The 25233-nt window shown below is 45.0% G+C and overlaps 1 protein-coding gene across 1 annotated transcript; it reads right to left on the bottom strand.

Moving 5' to 3' along the window:
- Window positions 1–18381: 18381 nt before the first annotated feature.
- LOC139210984 (BTB/POZ domain-containing protein 3) lies at window positions 18382–23453 on the bottom strand. The gene is made up of 4 exons (XM_070841217.1): window positions 23143–23453; window positions 22054–22144; window positions 19994–20112; window positions 18382–19414 (listed from the first exon to the last, which is right to left on the bottom strand). Exons 1-4 carry the CDS (start codon window positions 23451–23453, stop codon window positions 18382–18384), a joined length of 1554 nt encoding a protein of 517 aa, XP_070697318.1.
- Between the last annotated feature and the right edge of the window lie 1780 nt (window positions 23454–25233).

Genomic DNA, 25233 nt, shown 5'->3' with positions numbered 1-25233 from the left:
TGTTGGCTCGTATTAGTGAAGCCCATCACTTTGTCACGATAGCGTCTTGCTGCTGCGGTTCAAACAGGAACAAACACGCACACACGCACACACAGAACTGTAAAACAAGGTAAACACATTCGGGTGCCTAACCAATGTGGCATTGTTCCAAAGCATACTACAGCAGGTAGACTCATAAACAAGCCTCATTATGGGCTGCATTATGCCCGGTGCTCATTATATCAGTGAACAGACTGTAATATTTTGACTGGCATCAAATGGACGCGGCCGTGCCAATGCCTAACGGGATTGTGTGTCTTGAAGCATAAGCTCACCCAGTGACAAAGTACAGTATGTCTACTTCTTACACACAAGAGAGGGAAGAGAAACAGGGACAGACGGGAGAGGGAGGAAGAGGAGAACGAGTAGAAGATGTATGGAGAGACAGAGGAAATATCCGATTGTACAAAGGATATCAAAGTCTAACCCCGCTGATCAGACCAGTGGATCGCTCAGACATTAGACAGCAGAGACTTCAGAAGATAACAGCCTTTCATGTGACAAGTTGGGAGACATAAATAAAAAGAGAGGATTTATCCATACATGATAATAGAGGAGAGAAAATCTTTGTGAAAGCTGAGTTCTTTGATTACAAAGAACACCTCAGGTTGTGACCACCAATAACTGCAAGATGTGCAAAATAGAAACAGAATTTCACAGAGTAAAACGGAGGTACTGTGGTACGTTGGAGTGCACGTGGTTACTTTGTGACAGCTTATTTATCATTTTAACACTTAAAACACACACAGATATTCTGGTTTCCGAGGCTTTCTTCTAATTGCATGAATCTGTACATTCCTCCAGCAGCAGCAGCACAGATGTTTGACAGGACGTGTGATATACAAAGGGTCCGTCTGCCCACTCGCACTGTGTTGGAGGTGCTGTCACACAGCTACATGCATGTTGGTAGATAACAGCGTCACAGAGACACACAGGTTAACGCTCCCATTCCCCACCTCCTCCTCATGTTACATTCTCTTTTTCAGCTCTCTCTCTGTGCAGTGTTTAGTTCACCCAGAAGGAGAAAGCTTTAACCCCATTAAGACATTCATACACCTAACAGCAGCTATATGTGTGGTGAATCGGTGGCAGTCTGGGAACAAAAACAGGTTTTGTTGCAGTGCGAGGGCTATTGACCCTCTCGGTGTGACAGGCATGCTCTCAGCCAGATCAGAAGCCCCGATAGCCACCAGAAAGGCAGCCAGAAGAAAGACCCTGCCGCCTCTTGACAGCCGTCTCGGAGCACTCGTCACTTTATCTCATCAAGCCTGTCAAGAAATAAATTAGAATACAGCAAACGCAGTGAAAACAGACGCCGCGTCCTTTGTGACACACACGACATTGGCTGACAATCCAGTTTTGCCGTGAATGCTTCCGTAATTTCGTCCGTGTGCATTTTGAGATTGATTCCAGTTTGATGCACAGCTCTGGTTCGATGATATGATGCCGTTGCTTTTCAAATGATGAAAAATGAATTTCCATCATGTTGGTGTGACACACATTACAAGTGTGATTGTGACTGAAAACTTAATTTGCAGAGCAGAGGAATTTTAATTGGAAGTAAAAAATGATTTTGGATGATTGAGACTTTTTTAACTAGTGATTTTTTTTTACATTTTTAAACATTCGTTTTAATTATTCATTTTAAAGATGGAAACAAAGATTCCCACCAGCATGAAATGGTCTACTGGTAACACCGGATCAGCCTCAGAAAGCACACCAGACCAGAGGGTCGCAGCAAATAATCAGCTCTCAACAGGCACCCAGCAGCTTCAGGTGATGTGCTCAGCAGTGACGGCTGGTGGGCAGGTGTGGTATGACGGTCCACATTGTTTTACAGATTCATTGTCGTTTATAGTGGCCGTAGACCTGCTGTCAGACCAGCCTGTGTCCTTAGATAGGGGAAGGACACCTCTGCTCTCTGATCTTGGATTTAGAGGCACATGTAGCTCATAGTGTTCAGTTATCTAACACTTCTGAAGATGCTGAACATGTCAGTCATCTGTCAGAGTCTCTGCTCAGAAAACGGTCTGAAAACGATCCTGACAATCTGAGTTCAGTGCAGATGGCCAGTGGGTCAAGGTGCACACTTTGTGATCTCTCCCTGCTGCAAACCAAACCTGGTCACCCACACCGTTCTTCTCTTAAGCTCACAGTGATGAACGTTTCAGCTTTCTCCTTCTCTGCATTTACAAATCCTGTTTATCCCGCCACAGTCATCAAGAGAAAAGTAATTTATCCATGAGAACAGGAATAGCCAGACATGGACTTTAGCTTTCTTAGTATGAGCCAGTGGGTTTCCATCATCCAGCACCGAATGGAAGAGTGAGCACTAAACCGTCCCATCAGTCAGACTAAATTAGGCAGGCAGAGCAGCATCTCATCATGTAGTACAGCATGCAGTGAGAGGGCGCTCCACTACATGCCAGTGCTTGCTTGCCAAATGACCAATAATTCCCAGTCATTCTGATGTCATCATGCTCCTCTGGCACAGAAAGGTGGAGTGAACAAATATCAGGTCTGTGCAGTAGTTTAATCTCAGCAGAAGCTGTATTTCTTAGCGTGCCCTTTTCTGCCTTTACCTGCTGTATTCTTTATGGTCCCTCACATAAAGTAATCATTCCTGGAGGGGAGGACTCCTATCTCACCAATCTAATACAGAAATCAAGCCTGTGCCTGTGTTCCACCATTGCTGCCTCTCGGTAATAACCCTAAATCTTCCTCACCACTCTCCAGACAGCCAGCAAGGCCATCTCAGTCTTCTACCACCTGCAGTGCCTTTTTCTGCCCTCCCCACGAGCGCCGGGGCCCTGCTGTAACTAAAATACACCCACTCACCTAACCGCCAACAGGTGGACCGGCTCGCCCTGCGGCATCGCATGCACTGAAGAGGGCCGAACAGAAAAATATTGTTTCACTTTGGTGCCTCAGGATTGTGATTTGAAATCATCCCGGAGAATCAGTGCAGCTGTTAAAGTCGGTGTTTAATCTGTGGGTGCTTGCTTAACCCCATCAGGCTCTCGCTGCATGGTAACAGTCACACCCAGCCAGTATCTGAAACCAAAGTGATCCGGCTGTCTATCAAATAAAGCGCCTCTGCATCTGCCTCCCCCAACCCCCGTCCATCTCTGTTTGACCCAGTGCTGCTTTCATCTTCCTCCTCCGAGTACAAAGTGAATGCTGTGCTGCTGCTGCTGCTGCTGCTGCTGCTGCTGCTGGGACCCAGCCAGCCAAAGAAGGAGTGTAGCACTCAGACACTGACTACAAACTATAAAATCACCCCCACCCTGCCTCTCTCTCTCTCGCTCTCTCTCCAAATTCATAAACACCCAGGCTTCCATTTTGCAGAAAAGACATTTTGCTGTAACTGCTGTGCTGTTCGTTTCCTGGGCTGCAGGATTACAGGTTATATCCAGGCCTCCAGATATACAGTGGCAGACCAGTGTCCCACTGACCCTCCAAAGCCTGCAATTTAGCAGGGTTATTTATGGAGCGAGGAGAGCACATCCTCCCCGCCTGCTCCTCTCTGCTTTCATGATGCTGGACAGCCGCAGAGGCCCTTCACACTTGTGCCTCAGCCCCCCCGCTTGGTGAGCATGGCACTTTCTCTGTGAGCCACAATCCTATTACCCCTCTCCGGCCTCGTGGTGGGGCGATAAGAGCGGAGGGGTAGCGCTGAGCCTCCTTTAGCTGCGGTAGGTGGCTTAACCACGGGAAGAATGCTCCACAGAGCTCTCATCATTGCAGTGGGAATTAGCTTTTGCAAAGAGGTGTGTATGTTTGTTAAAGATGAAATTGCCTGGAGGAAAATAAACCAGCATATGGCTGTCAAAACATCTGTAGCATAAGGGGCATTAAAATGGCATTGTGATAAAAATAGAGCAGGAAATAGACTTGTGTCGAGATAACAGAACTGCATTTCAATTTGGAGAACAACAAAACACACACTGAAGAATGAGAGTTTGGACTGAGGTATATTTGCTACCATCTTCCCGTCGGGGGTCGTCTGCTGTACAAGTTCACCGTTAGGAACACGCTCACCTAAACGTCTTTACAAAACATGATTTGGTTTATTTATGCCCACAATTCAATTTGACTTCTCTATTTTTATGCACAATCAAAATAAAAGCTATGCTGGTTGTGTGGTAAGGCAAAAGGAGATTTACATTCTCACATATGCATAAGTACACACAAACAGTCAGACGCTCTCAGACACACAGTCATCTCACCTGCAGTGTGATATTTATCCACATTGTACTGCATGTTTATGCAAATGGGAACTATTTCTGTGCAGTGCTTTAAAAACAGCGGTGGGCTACAGTACATCTCCCCGTGCGTGCCTCTGCTCTGTTCCTCCGGGGGCTCTGACACTGTCAGATATATTAAAAAGCAGACAGCCTATCTCATCCTCCTCTCACCACCTGAAAGGAAATGAATGTCATCTCATTGAAATTGGCTCTCTTTCATTGCAAAGGAGTAATATTATTTCAGACATATATTTGCTGTTTGGGGCTGTCTTTTCTCTCCCCCATTTTGAAGACTCACCAAACTGCACTAGTGTGAAGGTCCGACCGTATTTCACTGTAAACTTAGTGTGTACAGTTTGTCTTAAACACTATAGACCGTTTATCTCAGCACACACTCAGACCAGAAGTATGTGTAAGTGAGGATGAAATAAATCAGTGAAGAGAAACCAAAGATCTGAAGATCACTGGCTAAATGTCTCTGTGCTGTTTATTCATTTATCTGTTCGTTTATCACCTCCTATTAAAACCTGTGGCACATCTGCAGAGCAAAGAGCAGATCTGAGATCGCGTGTCGATCTTCCTCTTCCTGTTAATTAGATCTCTCATAGATTCCCGTCGTCGTCACAGCGTAGCTTCTCCAACACGCTAACATCCAAAGGTCAAAGGTTCCACTTTTCCCTTTCAGAACACAAGTTATCTTCTCCACATCACAGCGATTATTCATTTCCCTCTGAATACTTTTCCATGATAGGAGCAAAGTCATATCCATAAGGATTTATTTATTCCTGGATGTGACCGTGCTGGCAGGATGTGACACTTTACACCAAATATCTGGACTATTATCATTAAATGACATCATCTAGCTGGTGTGACGTCAGTGTCCATTGTATTGTAGTATGTTGTATTGTGTATGCCTCGGCTCATATCACACCCCAGTCCTCCTGTATACCCCCCCCCGTATACGTCCTCCGCCCTTCGCTATGACAAGTATCTGCGATCGATCGTTCCATTTCAGGCAGAGGTGGTGGAGCTGATAATTACAGTTCTAAAGCTTTGTATCTGTTACTGTTTTAAAAAATGGCTCTTTGAAAGGTCATATTTAATACGAAGCTGTTCAGGTGACGTCAGGTTTCATCCTCCTGTTTCAGTCAGACCTTCGGTGGCTCCTCCTACTTTAAATCGCTCATTTCCCAGATTGGACTGAAACGGGACATGAAGGGGTCCCTGAATACTGAACCGAATACTGATCATATTTAATACAGATGTTTGTGTCCTAAGCCTTTCAGTATTTGCAGAGTGCATGTACTGTACGTGCAGGAGGAGGTGAAAGTGATTGGATGTCTCCCCATGCTGAGGGGAAAGAATACATTATAGTGCACTATTCTGCAGGCTAGTAATAGCAGTGGGAATTAGAAGTCCTCCTCCGTCATACAGCAAGAACAATAAGACAGTAACACAACCTGCGTCTCCTGTTCCATTAATGCAATGCGAACATGATTCCTTCATTTAGGGAACGAGGATAATGGCAGGAGTGTATTTTGAAATAGCTCCAATAATATGAGAAGGATATTCATTTGGAGCACTTTTATTAGCCCCATTAAAGACACTGGCACATCTTTCTATTGATTTAGAAATTGACTCAAGAGGAGCATCATAATTGGTTTGAACAATTGTTCCCACATCAGGAGCTGTGTGTGTGTGTGTGTGTGTGTGTGTGTGTGTGTGTGTGTGTGTGTGTGTGTGTGTGATAAGTACATCATCTGCTGAATGTAATGAGGACGTGTGATTCATACTGCTGCATCTATCTTTTTCATTCAATAACATTAAAGAGGGTTTTTCACTGTAAGCTGAAGGAAGTCTGTTTGCGTGTGTGTGTGTCAGCTGACAGGGCGCTTCGCTGTAACATGTGTAAGAGTGAAAGTGCTGACAGTGCTCTTAACCCTCTCATCAAAGCCACGGCGGTCCTCTGAACCCCCTCCTCACTCCTTTATGTGAGCATCGGTCCCCGTTCAGCCTGGTACACTGCGCCTAATTATTTCAAGGCCAGCATGAGAAGGAGAAGGAGCCTCAGTGTACCAGTCTAACCCCGTCAGAGCCAGAGAGAGAGGGAGCCGGAGAACAGGGTGGATAATTAGGAATCTGGTCCGTTTTCCTTTTCCTCTTCACTCCTCTCCGTCTCACCCTGCTTCATCTGCATGTTTCAGAAGCTTCCTCCAATTACTGAGGCAGCACCCCGACCGCTTCTCCATCCGCCACCAGAGGGGAAGGAAGGAGGTGTGAGAATACGAGGAAATGGAAGGATCCTGAGAACAGTGTGAGCTTGAATTAATAGTTTCAATTAGAGGTTGAACAGGAAAGAGTAAAACTGAGTGTGAGGGATATCTGCATTGAGGCTTCTGTGGTATATTTAGCCTTGTTTTTCCTGCTGGCCTGATGCACATGGACAAACATATGCTACAGTATGTATTTCCCCAAAGGGGGAGGCAGGATATGGTGTGAATCAGCAGCCCCGAGGGAACATATACAGTAGATGTCATACGTTCATGTAGGACTTACCCTTTTTGTATGAGTCATTGGCCTCCTCATGGATTATCAGTCACAGGTGAGGGCAGCGGCCTTTAAATGGTAATATCAATCTTATTGAAGTATTGACTAATTAAAGGCATCTGAGTTTGTAACATCCACTGCAATATGCAGGCGTCGTAGCTTCCTGCCACGTGCACACATCAACATACACACACCGCACACTCTGTTTCATCTCATAGTTTTGCAGAATCAGCTGTAGCGGAGGTGACGGTACGATGGTGCTGAGGGGAGGATGCTGAAGGACTGAAGCCTGGCAGGGAGAGTGGACCAGCGGTTTGGATTTACTGTCACCTTTTCACACTGATTGTAGTGGAGGTTAATGGTATTCTGGAGGAAAAAACATCATGAATAGTAGCTCTACTATAAGCAGTGCTGTCACTGCTGTGTGAGGTACGCAGTTCAAAATGGTTGACCGCTGAAGGTGAGGCCGGACCACAGAAGGCTTTTAAGACCAGAAAATAACAGCATTTATAATAGGTTTGCCATCAGGCCTCATTTCCTCATTATTTCCCCGCTTGGACTACAAGCATGAAAGCTGTAGGTGAGTGTGGCCCGTGTGCAGCTGCTGCATGAAACCCTTTTACTGTGCGCTGAAACGGTTTTAAAACAGCCGCTATTAAACTCTATTAGTCTCCAGTGTTTAAATATCAGCTTTGATGGAAAAGTTAGGCGTGCTTCACTTGCAAGAATTATGGAGGCGAGTGTTCGTGGCAGTAACTACAAGCATTATCTTACATTTTCACCTGGAAAGGTATTGAAAGCCCCCCCCGTGTCTGCCTCAGCTACTTTAATGCCAGATCTGGAGTCATTGTTTCCCTTTTCAGTCGCCATTAGTTTCCCCCTAAAATAGCAGACGGCAGCAGGAACCTCTTTAGCTAATCTCCTCCCTCCTAGTCGGTCAGTATCAGCCCCCCCCCCTCGCTCTGCCGCTCACTCTCAGCAGACATTAGGAGGTCTGAATTCACTGGCTGTGGCTGCAGGAGGACAAAATGAACACGTGAGCCTGGTGAGCTGCACATCCACAGACACTTTATGTTTCTGTTGACCCGTAATTTTCACTCTCCTTGATTTAGAACTGACAGTTGCTACAAAGTCCTCTCAGAGAGAGGGCCGGTGAGGGGCAGCCATAGCTCCGTATGAATAAAAACATTATGGGGGTTCATTTCCACCATGGAACGCTGCTGTCATCTCCCAGAGTATGGCACACCAGAGAAATACCCCCCATCCCATGAGAGAAATTTAATTCTCACACGGCCGTAAGTCCTGCAGCATCCCCAGAATATGGAATAAGGCTGGGGGGGGGGGGGATGGAAACAAAATTATGGCTGGGTATAATAGGCATGCCTATTAAAAACATACTGCGGTCGTGGGAGGGGTTAGTGTGGTTACAAGGTCATAGTGGGGACCAACCTGATTTCCTCAGGCCAGTAATGTTGCCTAGAAATGATCCAGAGTAGCTAGCAGCACCCCCCCCCCCCTAATGCATTAACATCACCACCGATGACTGAAGGACCTCAGTGGGGCCAGCAGGCACACTTAGAGTGGCAGCAGCACATGCAGAGAGACAGAGGTAGTTCTAGACAACACAACAGATTAACAAAGCACCATATTAACCTTCAGGTGAGTCTAATTGTTGGGAAATTGAATGCAGCACAGAGAGGGGGGGATCAATATATCGAGCTGGCCTGGCTTACAACCTCTAATCCTGCAAATCTTCTTGAGTTCCTGAAGCGCTGTATTGAATATCAGAATGACTTGGAGAGCGCTGCTTAAGCATGATTTATGTAGCGTGTCTGCCCGTGTCCACTTTCATTCCCGCTGGTGCCCACAGATTCTTCAAGATCAGCATCGAGACATATTTAGCTGCAGCGCCCTTCAAGTATGAGGTCACATTAGCGCCTCATATCACAGCGGTACAACCAGAAGTTTCTGCAAAGTCTGGAAACTTGCTTTGAAACATTCAGCACAAAGACTCTTTTCCTGTTCACACATCAGAATCTGCTCTGGCAGCGTTTCAGCGAGCAAAGTGCTTTAAATCCACCCACAAACAGCAGCTCAAACAATCACACCACCTCTACCAGAGTGAGTCAGCTAACAGGTCCGCCTCTCACATGATGGACACAATAGTGTATCAGTCATGGACACTTTATTCCCTGGGGGGTCTGTGCTGCGGCCTCACCTGGGACTTCTCCCTCCAGTCTGGTTTGAAGCCGGTGAAACACCTGCTCAGCTGGACTGAGGGCAGACCACTGACTCTTTCTCACCTCAAGTTTAAGATGAAACTCTTCAGTCTCAGTTACCAAACAGCAGAGATGCTGCTGTAACACTTCCTCTGTGCCTGTCCTCACTGTGTCGGCATGTTTTCCAGGTTGTCAGACGCGGTCATAGATACGTTCCTGGTGGGGGCTGTCCTGTGTGTGTGTCTTCACCTGAAGAACACAGTCGTGGCCTCCTGTTTCTTCTTCTTCTGCCTGCACCACCTTCACAGGGCTCCGCTTCTTCACTCACCTGCTCAGGGAAGTTCAGTAAGACAGCGCTGTAGCCTCAGATTCTTTTCCCTTCGTTCAGCCGATTAAATCAAACCTGTCTTTGACTAAACATGAGGTCAACAGACTGTCCCATCCCTTGCTCCTTAGGTTCTAGTTTACAGCCTCACATTCAGCACTAATGTTTGATACAGCACATGATTCTAACCTCATAACTGGCATAAAACCTTTGAACGTGTGTTGGTTTATCTGCTGCTTGCCAAGATTATTGTGCGGAGGGTATCTCTAATCTGTTCAGAGCTTATCAGACCTTTGCTTGATCTCAATAGTAATGATACACAGCCAGATAAAGAAACATCAGAAGCTATTGATCACAGCTGGTTCAGCCGTAGTCAAATCCAGTGTGGCACAGAGAGAGTGAAACACCTCGTTCATGAAGGGCTGCTTGAAGCCTGCTCACATACCTCCCACATCCCTGAAGAGCCTCTGCTCTGTTTGGAAGCTGGGACGCTGCGTTCGCTGATTTCAGAGGCACTAACAAATGTGCAGTGACTTACTTTCTACAAAAGATTCTGCTTCTTATTGGTAATTCTCCTGTAAAACACCTTCTGTGCCTTTTATCCACCGAGTCCCGTCATGTGTGCAGGGTGGTGCTGCCCTAAAGCCTCCGTCTGTCCCTTCACACACAGGTTACTGTGCCACTTGTCATCTGCAGTCAGGCCTGTTATTGAGAGACTTCCCTCAGGCCGCCTCTTTGTCTTTAGTGGCTCGATTAAATTATCATGACACCTGGCGTGGATCTGCAGCCGTAATGGCCCCTCTTCTCAGCCCGTCCCTTTCATCAGCATAATAGACCTCTGATGAAATATTACAAACAGCTCGCTCTCTGTGCTTCACTGAACTCTGTGTGGGGTCAAAGGAAACAAGTCATTGGCTCATGAGACTTTAATGATAAAGCAAATTAAAGGATTCATTCAAATAGGTATGAATAACATCATAGCAGACTGCACATGTTGTAGTCATTGGATGTATTACTGTTGAAGTTACATGAGCACTCTAATCACATTAAACGTGTGCTTAGTGACACTCGCACTCACTTGTCGCGTGGAGGGGGGGTGGGTGGGGATATTTTTAACCTCTCCAAGGCAATGGCAGATGTTGTGCAGAAGAGTTTGCTTTTATTCCTGGAAATAGATGAGTGCGTTGGAAAGACAGCCTTTTTGTGGCACTTCACAGTTACACGTTGCCATATATAATGCATTTTATACACCTTTGTTATGCAAAAGAGGCATGATGAAAAGAATTTCATCATTGAGAAATGGAATTCCAGCTGCACCTCCTCCTCCCTGTGGTCATAAGTGCTGCTGGAGGTGCAGCACGGCACACTGGAGGAAAATCCCCTGCACTCCAATCTTGTTGAGCTGACGCATTCATGGCTTTTTATTTTTCGTGTGGCTCTTTTATGTCATAGAGGGATGGGCAGGCAGCTGCTGAGGGGGGCGTTCAGAGCAGTCAAACCTGTATTTAAACTCATCCACTTTCCTCGTAAACTGAGAATTCTGTGGATGTTGTAGTGAGCAGAAACGGTGTCTTTTCAGCGCAGCCAGTGGTACGAGAGGAAAGATATTAATTATTCACACACTATCTTACTTACAGTATCAATGCACATTTCCTGAGTTTGCACATTTTGAGCATATTTAACTTCCTTCTATTGTTCCACCTTTATTCATAAATGTTAATTCTGCAAGAACTGCAAACAGACGTATTTTAGCAGCGGCTGCCTGTGAATGTTCTGCTCTTGTTGCCGTGGACGACAACATAGTAATTGACTGATGGCCAAAGAAATTATGTAGGAATTAGATGTTCATCTCTCTGTTGACTCTCTGTGGCCTTGGGATGGTCAAGATCTTCCAGAGGATTCAAACGCTCATCAATGATTTAACAGATATAAATTAATCAGATTAGAAGATAAATATGTCAACAGCAAATATGCCAGTCCCAGCGTTTGTCAAGCTGAAGTGTGCAGAGTGAAACATTTCCCAGCAGAAGTGAAAGTCTGACTTTTCTGCTGTGGTTTCTGAACATGATCAGACAGTCTGCTGTGATTGTAGCTGTCACCCCACTGTTACCGTCGACGACACGACAGCTTCAGATTCAGCTGAAGTGCCGCTGAAATAACATCTGCCTACACAATCATGTGTAGTATATGTAACAAACACAGCGGGTCCATATCCCCCCTCCCCTGAATAGATACATACATATAATGTTCATCCCACGCCTCGGCACATGTTTGAATAGCTGCCGGTACAAACGCACACTGCTCACAGTCTGACAGACAGTGGGTCTGTTTGGGAAGGTCTGATGCTCTTTAATCACCGTCCACACACAATTTCATCATTTTCACAGGACCTACAGTACAAGCAGCTGCATTTATCAGAGCTGTCACTGGGCTTTCTTCTGCACAAAGCATGTATAATACGGAGAGTTAAGGCTCGACTACCTGCACAAGAATACAAAACACACGCAGTCAGGCCGGGAAGACTCACACAAAACACAGCACTTTTATTCATCTCATGTCCTGTGATTACCTCCAGCAGCTCAGAGCGAGAAAAGCTTTGGTATCTCAAAGGGAAGTGAAAATAAGGGGAAGGTACGGCACAGTAAAGCTTAAATTGAGGCCATTATTGAGGGCAGTGAGGGAATAGTCCGGGGCTCGACGCAGGAAAGCATAGGCAGAAAGAGTTTTAGTTGGGTCAGATGAACACTGATGGCAGCTCCTTTAAATCTCTGAAACAATATAAAGGTACAGGACGTTTAATTCTCACACTCATCTGCCAATTAGACTGTTTGTCCTCTGTTTTACTGATAACGGCCAATCGTTTCAGCGTTGATATTTTACTTTATCAGGCTCAGCGTTAAGAAACTGCTTTGAAAGTGTCTTTCCTCTGTCTTCTGTCTGACAGCTGATGCAGCTGCAGCTAATTATCCCAGTTAATGGTAAAATGAGAAAAGATTCTTTGCTTCAACAACATCAAATTCATCTTCAGCTTGACAATTAGACCGTGGTCGTGCAGCTGTTTACGCAGACAGATTATAGAAATGTGGGGTTGCTGTGACTGCAGGTGCATTACGCTCAATCCCTCTTTGATTGAACATCAAATCTTCAGAGTTGTGATGAATCGTGTGACACCAGCTTCCACAGCACACATCAGCAGGTAATCCCTTTTTGAATGATGCTAATTGCACAGACCTTTCGATAAAGGAGCGGCTCTTCACTGCGGTAAGAAGGACACATAAAGGGCAGAGGAACGGGAGATTGCGCTCCACTTCTTAAATTAGGCCACAAAAGCAGGCTGGTCGAGCTCAGTCAGACCTCAAAGAACTTGGGTGCAGTATCAGTCTGCTGTAGATGCTATTATACTCCCGCAATAATTCAGGCAGAAATTGCCAGTGTGGGAAAATGTTCGGTCACGTTAAGGTTAAACAGAGGGAGAATGGGCATTCAGCAGATAAAATTCACTCTTGTAAATGTCTGTTCAGTGACACAAAATGCATTTCTGGAGCACTGTGAAATTGTGCTGACTCTCAGGCTCGTTGGCGTTTCTGATTGTCCGACAGAAGAAATACCTCGTGCCGGTGTAATGTCTCTGTTGATCGCCAGCCTCCACGCTGCCGAGCGATAAGATCCTGGAGCAGATAATGACTGAATATGAGAAATGGCACAGTTAAAGTATTGTTCTGTTCAGTATACATCTATTCATATTTGTACAAATACAAACCATGAATTCAATCATTTCAAATCTGTCACTTCACATTTCCTTTGTGCTCCTGGAAATAATTAAACTTCCTATGTTAGCATAGCTAGACTCCCGTGCCTGTCTGTGCTCTTCCCCCATCTCTGTATCACTCTCTATCACACATTAAAACACATTACCCCCCCAATACAGCTCACAGAGAGAGAGAGAGGGAGCCAGAGCATGTGTACAAATGAATCAGTGCTGTTTGTTGTACTGTTTCAGGCTTGAGCTGTTTCAAGTATCTTATTTGAGAGAGCCGCAGATCATGTTTAGTAAGCTCACTCTCATTATATCAGAGCCTGGGGAGAGAAGGGCCCTCTCACTCTGCACTATCAAAGCCACGGAGCTGCCTTAGAGGACATGCTTCAGTATGAATAGAGGCTGTAGAGTACATACAAAAAGTAGCATGCTCAGCCCTCATCACCTCTCTCAGTGGGAAGCTGCCAACATTCAAGGTTTTGATCAAGCCACGGCGTAATGGCTGTGGGTGACAGGTATACGAGAGCGGAGTTGTGGGAATAAACAGCCTGATTAGCATAATGCATCACCAACAAATTCAGCTTTCAGTGCGCGTGAAGGAACTACTTTTTGCCTGAGTGCAGCATTCATATACCTTCTGGGATCGTATTTTATAGGACAAACACACAATTATGTAAACAGGGTATTTACCTCTGCAGCTCTGGAAGGTAATGTAATTTACTTCCATTGTGTGCCCGAAGCTGCGCTACTGTGCTCTCTGTATTTCTGGCTGCGCTGAATAGGCTGTGCAGATCCCATTGTCCACCAAAAGCGTATTTCTTCTCTTTTCAGCAATCATAATTCACCTGATACACAGAGCGCTTACCTCCAGAAATCCTAGCCATATTGATCCATCTGCAGCAGAGCGACATCGCTATAAACAGGCTAATCTAACATAAAAGCTGGCCTTTCAGTGTCCCAGCCTGTTGAAACGATTTAGCTCTGCCTGGTACCAATGAATAAATAAATAGATAAATGAGAAACACAATCGCGGTCTCCATCCTGCAGAGCTGACTGGAGGCAGCAGCTCTGAGGCAGGAGATTATTGGGAATAATATCCCCACATTTTCAGATCTTTAGCTCCGCAGGGTTGAGAATAGGGATGACAAAGAAGCCAAGGTGGCTCTCATCAGTCAAACTCCTGCCTCCCCCTGCCTCCCCCTGCCTCCCCCTCCACCTTGCATCTGACCTCTGTGACCTTTTGCCTTTCTAACATGTGATTAATTGCTAGTTAGACAGCCCACTAATAATCTATGTGATAATTATCAAGGGAATGACCGCTTTACCTTAATGCTAGTCAGACCAGACTGGATACTTACCTCTGCCCCCCCCCCTTATTCCATTCTCCTCTCACGCTGCCTTTGTCCTGCTCGACTGGCTGCCAGTAGGGTGAGATTAGTGCAATGAGGATAGTGGGGGGGCTCAGATACCCTTACATCTGTCAGGATTGCATCAATTCACTGTAACCTTCAGCAGCCCTTGTTAGACGCTCCTGGAACACTTAGGGGGCATTTGTTCCACTTAGAGAGCAGCAGTATATATATGTAGATATATATATGTTCAACACTGATGTATAGATACACGTGTACCTTTAGAGGAAACATGGTTTAAGGAGCGGTTGGGGGAAAAAGGTTAGCTTTGAGATTTCCTCTGAGATTTATTGAATTAAAAAACAGATTTCTGAATTATTTTCTTTGATGAATTCTTTAAACCCACAGCTGTGTTTCCCTCCCCTCTTTGGCCATTACTAATTCATTGACATTTTGCTGGGTTGGAAATGATCAGGATGTTGCTGATGCTGATACGTGATTGCCTGCAGTGAACAGACTGATGTTCGATACGGCACAACAACAGAATGTGGCTCCTTTCGGCCTTTTTGTTCCCCAGTGTGGTGTTTTTTCACACATTTCTATCCTGTTTAACCCTGCACCACATTAATATGCCCAGTATTTAGTGCCGTGAATGTTTGTGCAGCATGTTAACCATCGACTAAGGAAACAACACCATCCGTCTCTGCTACCCAAGGACCTTCTGCTTCTGTTGGCAGACTTATCTGCACTTGGAACAATCAATCTTAGAGAGCATTAACAATGTTGATCAGTTGTAATCCACATTCCTCCCTCAAGTCAGACTGAATCTTTTCATCCGTAATTCGTATTGAACAGTAATTAAACCTCCAGTGAGTCTTCCCTTGGCAATGTGTGCCCAGTCTGTGTCAGCACCCACCACCCTGTTCTCCCTTCCCCCGCCAAACCATATGTTTATTCCACAGGCTGTCTATGTTATGTACAGAATCCACTGTCACATGTATAATTAATGATGACGAGAGTGTGTCATCCTCTTCTACTCTCTGATAAACAGACTGGAAGCTCTTTTAAATACATTTCAGAGGTAAAATCAAGCAGGATGCCAGAAGTGTATGTGTGAGTAAGCAGTCCTAAAAACTGTGGGAGTTATTAATCATTAACTTTTAGTACTTGGAGGAAAATACTGTATCAGCACTCTGACTGTCTCATCAGTAATGCATGGTCTCTCCTTTACTGGCAAACTGATCATAATTAGATGCCTAACTATACATTTCATCCGTAGCCTGCAGGATCTCATCCACTGAGCTAAGATGGTTTACTATAATGATTGTCTCTCCTCTCTGATTATAGCCTCATCACGTAATCCACCTATGACAGAGTAGATCAGAGCTGATTGAAGTCTTGCTATTGATCCAGTAGTTGTTTTAGGTAATGTGCTCCATGACCACCGTTGTGGCTCTGAGCTGGTCGCCTCTGGCAGCACTGCTGCTTCCTCAGCTCACTGTGACCAACACCAAAAATGTCGGGTCGATGGTAACAACTGTTGGAGGAGAACGAAGCGAGTGTTCTTTGTTTTTGCTCCGAGGTGACAGAAATGCTTATTGCACAGTAACCTCTGCTTGGGGTTCTTTGTGTTTTTACATTTCACCGAATCATCACTGCTCCTGACTTGTAAAATGAAAATGTGTGTGTGTGTCTGTCTGCTGTTAGCAGGCCTGCTCCTGACTCCGGGCACATTGTGGTCTCCTGCCGCCTCCACTGCAATTAATGATCTTGCTTACAACATTAGCGCCACAATCATGAAAAATCGCACCGACGCACGGAGTCCCCCAACATATTGAGTTCAATTCATCAAGGGCTTCATGCTCATTGGCGATGTCAAACTTGGTCTCAGCGTTATTGAGTGCCTTGGTAATCAAGTACCTGCCATAAGCTCCCAGGAGTGATTATCTTTTTCAACATACACTTCATGAGGAGATATGATTCGCCTTGAGATTCAGTAAAGGACTCGTCTTATTTTTGAGTTATCACACACACACTCAGGAAAGTGAAACTCAAAGACCTATGAAGTGTTATTGTATATCTGAGATTCTACAACACAAGTGCACCACTGTGTTTCTAAGACAAAGATACAAACATGAGCAGAAATCCTCTTTTTTTTTTTACATCAGCAGACACATCAAGGTAGACCTTGGGTCAAACAGCCAGTGTGGTATGCTGGGAATTCAACATTTTAGGGGTTTTAGAAGTTTAAGATTGTAATGTCATTCTTTCTCTATCTCTTGCAACTTAAAAACATGTGATGGCCACGTAAAGGAGCCGCTGATTATGACTGCAGTCTGTAGAAATACAAGATTGTAGAGAGTCTTTGCAGTGCTGTCAGTGCTGTCATACCTTTGCAGGAGTGATTGCAAAGAGCCCCACTGCAGAGTTGTAGCCTATTAAGTCTTATTTAGGAGGGATGCAGAATAGAATTGGGGTTTGGGATCATCCATCAGCATTGTAAATCATTGCAGCGCCTAAGGCCGTCATCTGTCCCCATCTCCTAATTTCAGTCAAAGTCTGAGCAGTACCGCTTTTTACAGATGGGATGAACAACCAGCACGGACCACTTGTTTCGTTTATTTGCATCTTCAACAATCATACACATTCGTTGGTCTCCCAGCACTGAAGCACATAAACACAGGACATGAACACCAGTTTGCTCATCCATCGTCATCAGCGGACGAGTCTGTGGATGTTTATCCTACACCAGAAAATATATTCAGTAGCACAGTAAATAAAAAAATCTGCCTCATTAAAAAGAACAGTTAAAATAAGATAACAAATTTCAATTCAGTTCAATTACAAACCAACATCAGTGCAACCTGTAACATACAGTATGATTCTGCAAATACTGATACTGTCTGATCACATTGGGAGGGAGTGCTCAACAGTTTAGAGTGCACAGGGTTTTAACAAAGAGGAGGAAAAGTCCACAAGATAAACAGCTTCTAACACTGAATCAGTCATTGATCTTTTCGCTGTAAACAAAACCAAAGGTGCCAGAACAATTAGTAGTACACGTTAGATGAAATGAAACAGTTCTGCACTGCAATGCAGACAGAAAACCAAAGGAACCTTCACTCCACCATGTAGGGGTGAATGGTGACCACTTTAAGTACATCTGCACTGTAAACATAATGACAGGTCTGAATGAAGCCTCACAGGAGTGTAGGTGCAGAGCAACATGCTACAGAGACACTGTAGGGGGGTTATGTGTCTCTTTCTATCTAGTGCGCCCTAATCTAAGACCACTGGCCCTCTCTGAGTGCCCGTTACCACATCCAAAGTATCAAAGAGCTGCAGATTCAATTGAAACCACTCAAATACAAATGCCTAATGGGATTTATGTTGATAATGAGTATCATACAGTCTTTTTCACTTCCTCTGTGATGCTGATGGTCCAGACTGTGTCGTGACATGAAATACTCATCGTAGATTATAGAACGTGAAGTATTGCTGCTATATATGTGCATTCTATGCAAGCATAGAAATAATAAACATACTGTAGCATATTCATCATATAAGATATCTTTGTGGGCAGCATTGGCCACAATCGTGGCCTCATATACATTATAGAATTTACATATATCCATATGTACAAGCACATGTAGTGCACGATATTTTTTATGATCTTTTATCGGGGTTTGGTGAGTCCGACCTGTAACATATATCTGGTCCTACTCAAGTGGACCAATTACTAAAAGTAAAATTACAGAAGACCCTCACAGGTCTCAGATCAGATTTTTTTAACAGTAGTGACAAAAATAAACAACAGGAAGTGGCACTATGCACAAAGTGATAATCTACTGGTTTCCATAAGTGCACTGAAAATCAGTGGATGAGTGCGCAGGGGCCGTCAGGCGTAGAAGATGAGCTCAGGAATCTGCCCCCCCTGGACCCCGGTGCCGTTAGTGCTGTCCGAGGAGCACTGGAACTGAAATGTCACTTTCCCACACTGCACCTCCGTCATCCCCTCCTGTCCGAAGTAGCTCAGCTCGTTCCCATCCAGAACCACACTGGCGGTGTAGAAGGTGTCAGGCTCGATCTGGACTGGATACTCAAACCATACTGGGAAAGTGTTGCTGGAACCATCAGAGAAGTATTTGTTGAGGTTCTGTCCCAGTAGTACTCCCTGACGTTTCAGCTCAATCTTGGCACTGTACTCTGCAGAGCCACAGCTAGATCCATACAGTCCGAACCCAGCGATGAAAACTCTTTTATCCACGGCGAACTGTATACTGTCACAGCGGCCCCGATAACGCCACTGGTTGCTTCGGTAGGCACAGGACTGGAATCTATGGCAGCGCTGGGGTGTCAGACCCTTCCTAGGCTGGCTGACAAACTGTAGCTCAGGCTTCTTGGCCGCGGTGTACCACAGGAAGATGTCATTGGTCTCAGTAAGCGTCAACACCCCCGACTGGGCTGCTCCATTGGCAAAATCATCCAGAGCCATTGTAGGAATACGTATCAGGAACATGGCCTTTCCCAAAACCTTACGCCTGTTGTCAGTCGACGAGGTGAGCTCCTGTCTCTGGCACTCGGCCTCAGCCCAGTTGAGTGCCGCCTCAAACACCACTATCTCTTTAGCATTGAGCGTCTCTCGCTGTAGGATACTCTCCAGGGTCTGGGCGTCGATGTCACAGAAGCCCTCCGAGCGTAGCGCCAGCTCGGCCTGGGCATCAATCACCTCCCAGCAGCGCTGTGTCAGCTCTGGCTCCTCGAACAGGCAGCTCTGGGAGAGCAGCACGCAGGCATTCTTGGCACTCAGGCTGGTCTCCAGGAAGTTGACACAGGCACGTGCCAGGTGAGGGACAATGTACTTCTTGGCAGCATAAAGAGTGGCCAACACTGTGTCGGCGCTCAGGTCAATCTCATCACAATAAATGTACCTGTTGACATAAAAAAATGGACAACAGATCAGCCACCTCAGTAACTACACTTAGAACATATTTGTTCAGAAGAATGTTATTTTGTAAAAGAGCAGGATAGATATAATGCTTTTAGTTGATTAAAGGCTTGGACCTGACTGATATTACAGTACTATGAGATTCAATCCAGACTGAAATCACTGTGCAAACTAATCAAACAGGCCACCACAAGAATATTCCTCCTACACCCTCGTCTACAAGCGACTGCAGCTCTCATGTGAAGACACAGAAAGCAGAACTCAAAACTAAAAGTGATGAAGTAACAGAAAGGGGGAGGAAGAGCAGAGAAGTGTTGTGGAATGAAAATAGACGGTTATAGATTCTGTCTCTGAGATAGAGGAAGAAACACCTCGTTATTTATTTGTCTGGCACAGTAAGTGCTAAACAGGTTTGTCCGCGATGTGCCAGAGAGAGATACTGACTTGTTTCATCAACATCAAATGTATTCAGCAGTAACGCACATGAAGATGACATTGTTTGTTTAAAGGGGGCATTAACAGCTGAGGTTAAGAAGTTTAGACGGGGGGGGGGGATCCTTACTTCAGCATTGCCAAAAACGCTGCAGGTTCCACATCTGGAATATGGATTTCATCCTTGTTCTCAGCAAGTTCACCATAAAACATGGCGTGGAACACGGAGCTGCCCACAGCCAGCACATACTGTTGGGAGAGGGAGAGAAAACAAAGGGACAGAGTGAAAACATGCCGTAGTTCATCTGTGACTGACAGTCAGCATCATTCTTTAGAGAGAGAACAGTCATTGGAAAAGCAAATTCCACTAAATGTAATTTGTTCACATGTAGCTCGTAGTCTTGACATAGAAAAACACTCTGTGTGGATATTGGACAATTCTAATCACTGAAGAGATTGAACCTGTTGAGTTTCTCCCATAATGAGCAGTGCACGGCCCGTTTCTATTTCCCCTGAGGACAAGGAGGCACATTTGTAATGAACTAGATTGCCTCTGATAAAAAAAATAAATATATAAAAAAACAGGAAAACCTAATAACACTGAACAGAGTGCAACATAAGTTCAATTTACTGAAATTAATGACTTATCTGAACTTATGATGAAATCAGATGCAACACAATGCTACTAATAATTTAGGTAATAAGCATCGTGTTCAAGGCCGTGAATTCAGTAATTATACCCAAGCACAGCCGTGTGTGTGTGTGTGTGTGTGTGTGTGTGTGTGTGTGTGTGTGTGTGTGTGTGTGTGTGTGTGTGTGTGTGTGTGTGCGCATTTCTGTGTTTTATGTGTGTGTGTGTGTGTGTGTGTGTGCGCATTTCTGTGTTTTGTGTGTGTGTGTGTGTGTGTGTGTGTGTGTGTGTGCAGTTTGTGTAGGTGGGTATGTGGGAGGTATAAATCTTCTCAAAAAGGCACACAGACTTCCTCCAAAGTAAATTGCGATGAACCCAACCTAAAATAAACTGCATAAATATGTTTTTTTTGGAAAACAATGCTGTTGTTGTTCCACTCTGAAAGCTCAGCTGAACAGTTGCTTTTTAATGTGGATTTCCAGATGAGTATATAAACAGTGCACATTAAAATGAGATTAGTCTCACCTCTTGGCCTGTTGTATTTTACAGATGTTCACATAAATTACTGCTTTTAGCTGCATCCTCCACCTCGATAGGACATAACTGTGATTTAAATCAGAATGCATTTCTGAAGGCCTGCCAAATGGACACAGTAAAGATTGCTGCCCTGCCCATTATGTCCCATCGGCATAATGTCTCAGCATAAAGTGCAGTCAAGTCATCCTCGGTGTCCTTCCATAACTGCTCTGTGCAAATGCACAAGTGCACTGCAGCTACCAATCATAGATAATACGCCTGGGCCCCACACAAAGAGCTAAAACGATGAGCCGCGCAGGCCTCCGCTGACGGTGGAGATGTGGACTGGATAGCCGAGCCAAAGTCATGGCTGCAAATCCCCTTACAGATCTGATGTGAATGTTCTAATCACATTCAAACAGAGCAGGCAGAATGGTGCCTCATGGTCCAGCCAGTGATGAACCTTATCAATCATTTATGTGAACATCCTGAGGAGGCTGGATCGTGTTGACCTGCAGGTTAGAACGGACCTAAAGAGGATGAATATGGGCCCCATCATAATAATCACAGCTATTTATAGGAGATCACTGTGCTGTCGTTCCAGAATTGAAAAGCTAATCAAGTAAATGAGCCCAAAAGTGCAGCACGTGTAGGATGTGAGCCGCAGCGCTGAGTGCACCTGACTCTCTGCATTATTGTCGTATCGCTGGATGTGTCTGATTAAAAGTTGAGTAATTGCAGATGCTGTCTCTGAAAAGCTGAGCTCCAGCAGACAAAGGAGATGACTGCTGAGGAGGATATCCCTTCCCTTCCCTCTACCCTTCAGCCTCATTTACATAAATAATTGAGGACTGTCTCGAAAAGACACATGGTGCGGAAGTGAGAGCGGAGCACAAAGGATTTTAGTTCCATTGCTGCTGGCGATGAGGACGATCATTTTTATGCTGATATGATAAGAAAGGGCACGGGGCCAGGCTGGCTGATTGCTTGTTTGTTCATTTCCTCCCTGCTACCATGATTTTACAGCTGGATGGAGGTCTTACTCGGTGTCCTGGCAGCCGCTGGGTCCGTCCAGGCTGACCCACCACAAAGTGAACATCTGCCATCAGCTCATTGTTGAACATCACTGAGTTTCTAGAAAGGGAAAGAAACAGAACAGCAGAACAAGATGAATGTCGTATGATTTACTAGAAGATGCAAAGAGAAAAAGCAAAACTTTGAGATTTCAGGGTGAGATTAAAGTTGGATCAATGTATTTCATATGAATAATAGAATTCAAAGCACTTTACTTATCTTCTCTATCGCTCTAGAAATAAAAGTTTTACTGCTGAGAAAAGTGTCTAAATTGCTTCAGGCAAGACTAAAGACATTTTATTGATTCATAAGTCCTATTTTATTGATTTATAAGTCTTATTTTATTGATTTATAAGTCTTGTTTTATTGATTCATAAGTCTTATTTTATTGATTTATAAGTCTGACACAGCACAATAAATCACAAAAAGGATTTCAAAGCTCTGTGGTGTCTCAACATAAACTCTTTATATCTACATAGAAACAGGCAAAGGAGACAATGAAGGGAATGGAAAATCCCCACTGTGAAAGGCTGGGATCAACAATAAAGCTGCGTTCATATATTATTGAGTGGTGGAACATGTCACAGGGGTGGGTAAACAGCCCCATGATGTTCTGGAGAGGCAACAAAGCGGGTCAGAAAGCACACATTTAGCTGTGGACAGCTGGGCTCTTTTACTGATAGGCCAAGGTAAATATTTAGCTTCAGTACAGAGCAGCCTCCGCCTGTTGTGCTGTCCGCCCTCTGTTATGTCAGAGCGCCAAAGTCTGCAGGAGCACCAGAGGGTGTAAACAGAGATCCCCCCCAGCAGATAGAGGGCAGGGCAGGGGGAACACCCAAACACACACACACACACACACACACACACACACCTCCCTGTACAAGAGTTACCTTACATCAGTGTTTTGTGACACATTTCTAGATTGAACGGAACAGATTTAATTTGAAATGCTCCAGAACATGTGGTTCTTATCTAGTGAACTTTTTCAGTGTTTCTAATTCTAATTGATCCTCTCTGAACATGATATTGATGAGAGGAGGCTCGCTGGTTGTTCCTACCTTTCTCTGATGGTGGAGTAGAGTCCCTGCCAGTTACAGTTCTGTATGGTGTTGTTGTTGTTGAGGTTCTGCTGCTGGTACTGTTGTACTGTCGTGGTGGATGCCGGCTTTTTGGTGGGAAAAATGTCCGCTGCCATCTTCTTCTTCTTCTTGCTCCTCAGAGTGATTATCTCATAGCAGACGGGGGGCAGCTTGGAGCTGCCGCTGGCATTCCCTTTCTTGGAGCTTTTACTTGACTTGCTTTTCACAGACTCGGGAAGCATCAAGAAGAAAGTCAGACATTTCATGTTCCTTCCCTTGGCATCGACCATGAGTGTGTTCAACTGCCGAGCAGTGGGAGTGCGTGCAGAGAAGACATTCACCAGGAGCAGGCAGGTGCGAGGGAGGACCGAGGGGGGAGAGGACAGCAGAGAGTTGAGCTGTACTCAGCAGTGCAGCACTCACAGGTCCTGAATGAGCTTTCACCTGATAACTCTGCCGTTCTGTCCGTTCCCTTCGCTCCTCTAAGAAGGCGGGTTCACACTGGGGATCCGAAGGCACTTTTCCTGTGAAGTTTGATCCGCTGACGGAGAGGCTCCTGGGGTTCCCATCCCTGCTTGTCCAGAGTGATGAGATCAGCTCTTCAAATCTCTCCTGTTCTCCCCTGCTCCCTTGCCTCTCACTCTGCCGTGCTGAGGGTTGGCCTGACAGCCCCAGATTTAGTGCAGCTGCAGTGGTCCTCAGGCAGCAGCACTGTTTACTCAACTGCTTTCATTTCCCCCTCTTACTCCTCCTGTGCTTCTCTTCCTCTTTCTAATCTCTCCTCATCTGCAGATCTACCTCTTTCCATCCAACACTTGTTCTTTTCTCCCCTCCCCTCGTCCACGGAGCAGAGTCATCTGCAGGATGCTGTAGCCGCGGATGCTGTGCTGCTCGGCTCAGCCGCTCGTTCTGCTGACTACAGAGGTTGAATGGGAGAGCGCAGAGGAGATAGAGAGCCCCCCCCCCACCCCTCACACAGTACTCGGCTCTCTCCGCAGCTCAGCCAATGGCAGCGCGCAGCATTCGTGATTGGCTAATGCAGCCCAGTGCAACACATACTTGAATATGCAATGCCAACGTCTCAATTAAAGTGACAGCCGTGCCCCTTACGGATGATATGTTCATCTACAGCTGTGCTTCCTGTGTGCAGCCAAACAGTTCACTTTGCACCACAGAAAATACAGACTCCATGTCAGATTTCAAAAGGGCAATGCTAATGTACAGGCTCTGTTTAAGGGCAGAATTTGCTTAATTCGTGCATCCGCTGACAGTCATGCTCATGAATGTACACAAACAGCTGAGTCTTCTCTGGTCTCTGCTGCTTTGATTGGACATCTGAGCTCTAAACTGTTTTGTCAGAGCAAAACCAAAGTCCATGATGATTTGTGCTGAAATGAACTTCAAACACAAACTATTCTTAAACAAGCAGAAGTTGATAATGCAGCATATTGCATGTGCTAATATTCCTGTAGCTTTAAATATTTGAAGTCAAAGGAATATCTAGTTTTTGTGACATTGCAGTGAAATACCACACATTTCTGTTTTAATATGTGCCTGAGCTTAAGCTTTCTTGTTAAGTCATCCCTGCAGGAGAGTACACGAGGCTATAAATGTAATGCACTCTTTGCACAATGTATAATGCATATAGTTACTTTGCTCTTCTGTAGCTGGGCCTGTGCTCACTGGGTATTCTATTTAAAGCGAAGGGATGATGAGGCTGTTTGGTGGTTCTGTCATATTTGATGCAGTGATGAATGCTCTTTTTTCATTTGATGGTGCTTTGGTAATATTATTTCTGCTGTTGTGTGCATTGCACTGATGACAGATAATAGTGCTATGACTACTATTAATAGTAGGTCAGTGGTGTGTTTTGTGATATTTTATTTGTTAGAGTGAAAATCAAACTGACAAAAGAGCAGGATGAGCTGAATATATATATATATATATATATATATATATATATATAAATATATATAATAGTGAAAGTCTTCCTTGAACCATTGTGATAATATTGATTTTTAGACCCTAATTAACTGTCTTAGTGTTTGCTGCGCTGGGGGTGGGGGCTCC

This window comes from Pempheris klunzingeri, chromosome 12 (genome assembly GCF_042242105.1).
Source record: "Pempheris klunzingeri isolate RE-2024b chromosome 12, fPemKlu1.hap1, whole genome shotgun sequence".
Taxonomy (NCBI): Eukaryota; Metazoa; Chordata; class Actinopteri; order Acropomatiformes; family Pempheridae; genus Pempheris; species Pempheris klunzingeri.
This window is presented reverse-complemented; position numbering and strand designations above follow the sequence as displayed.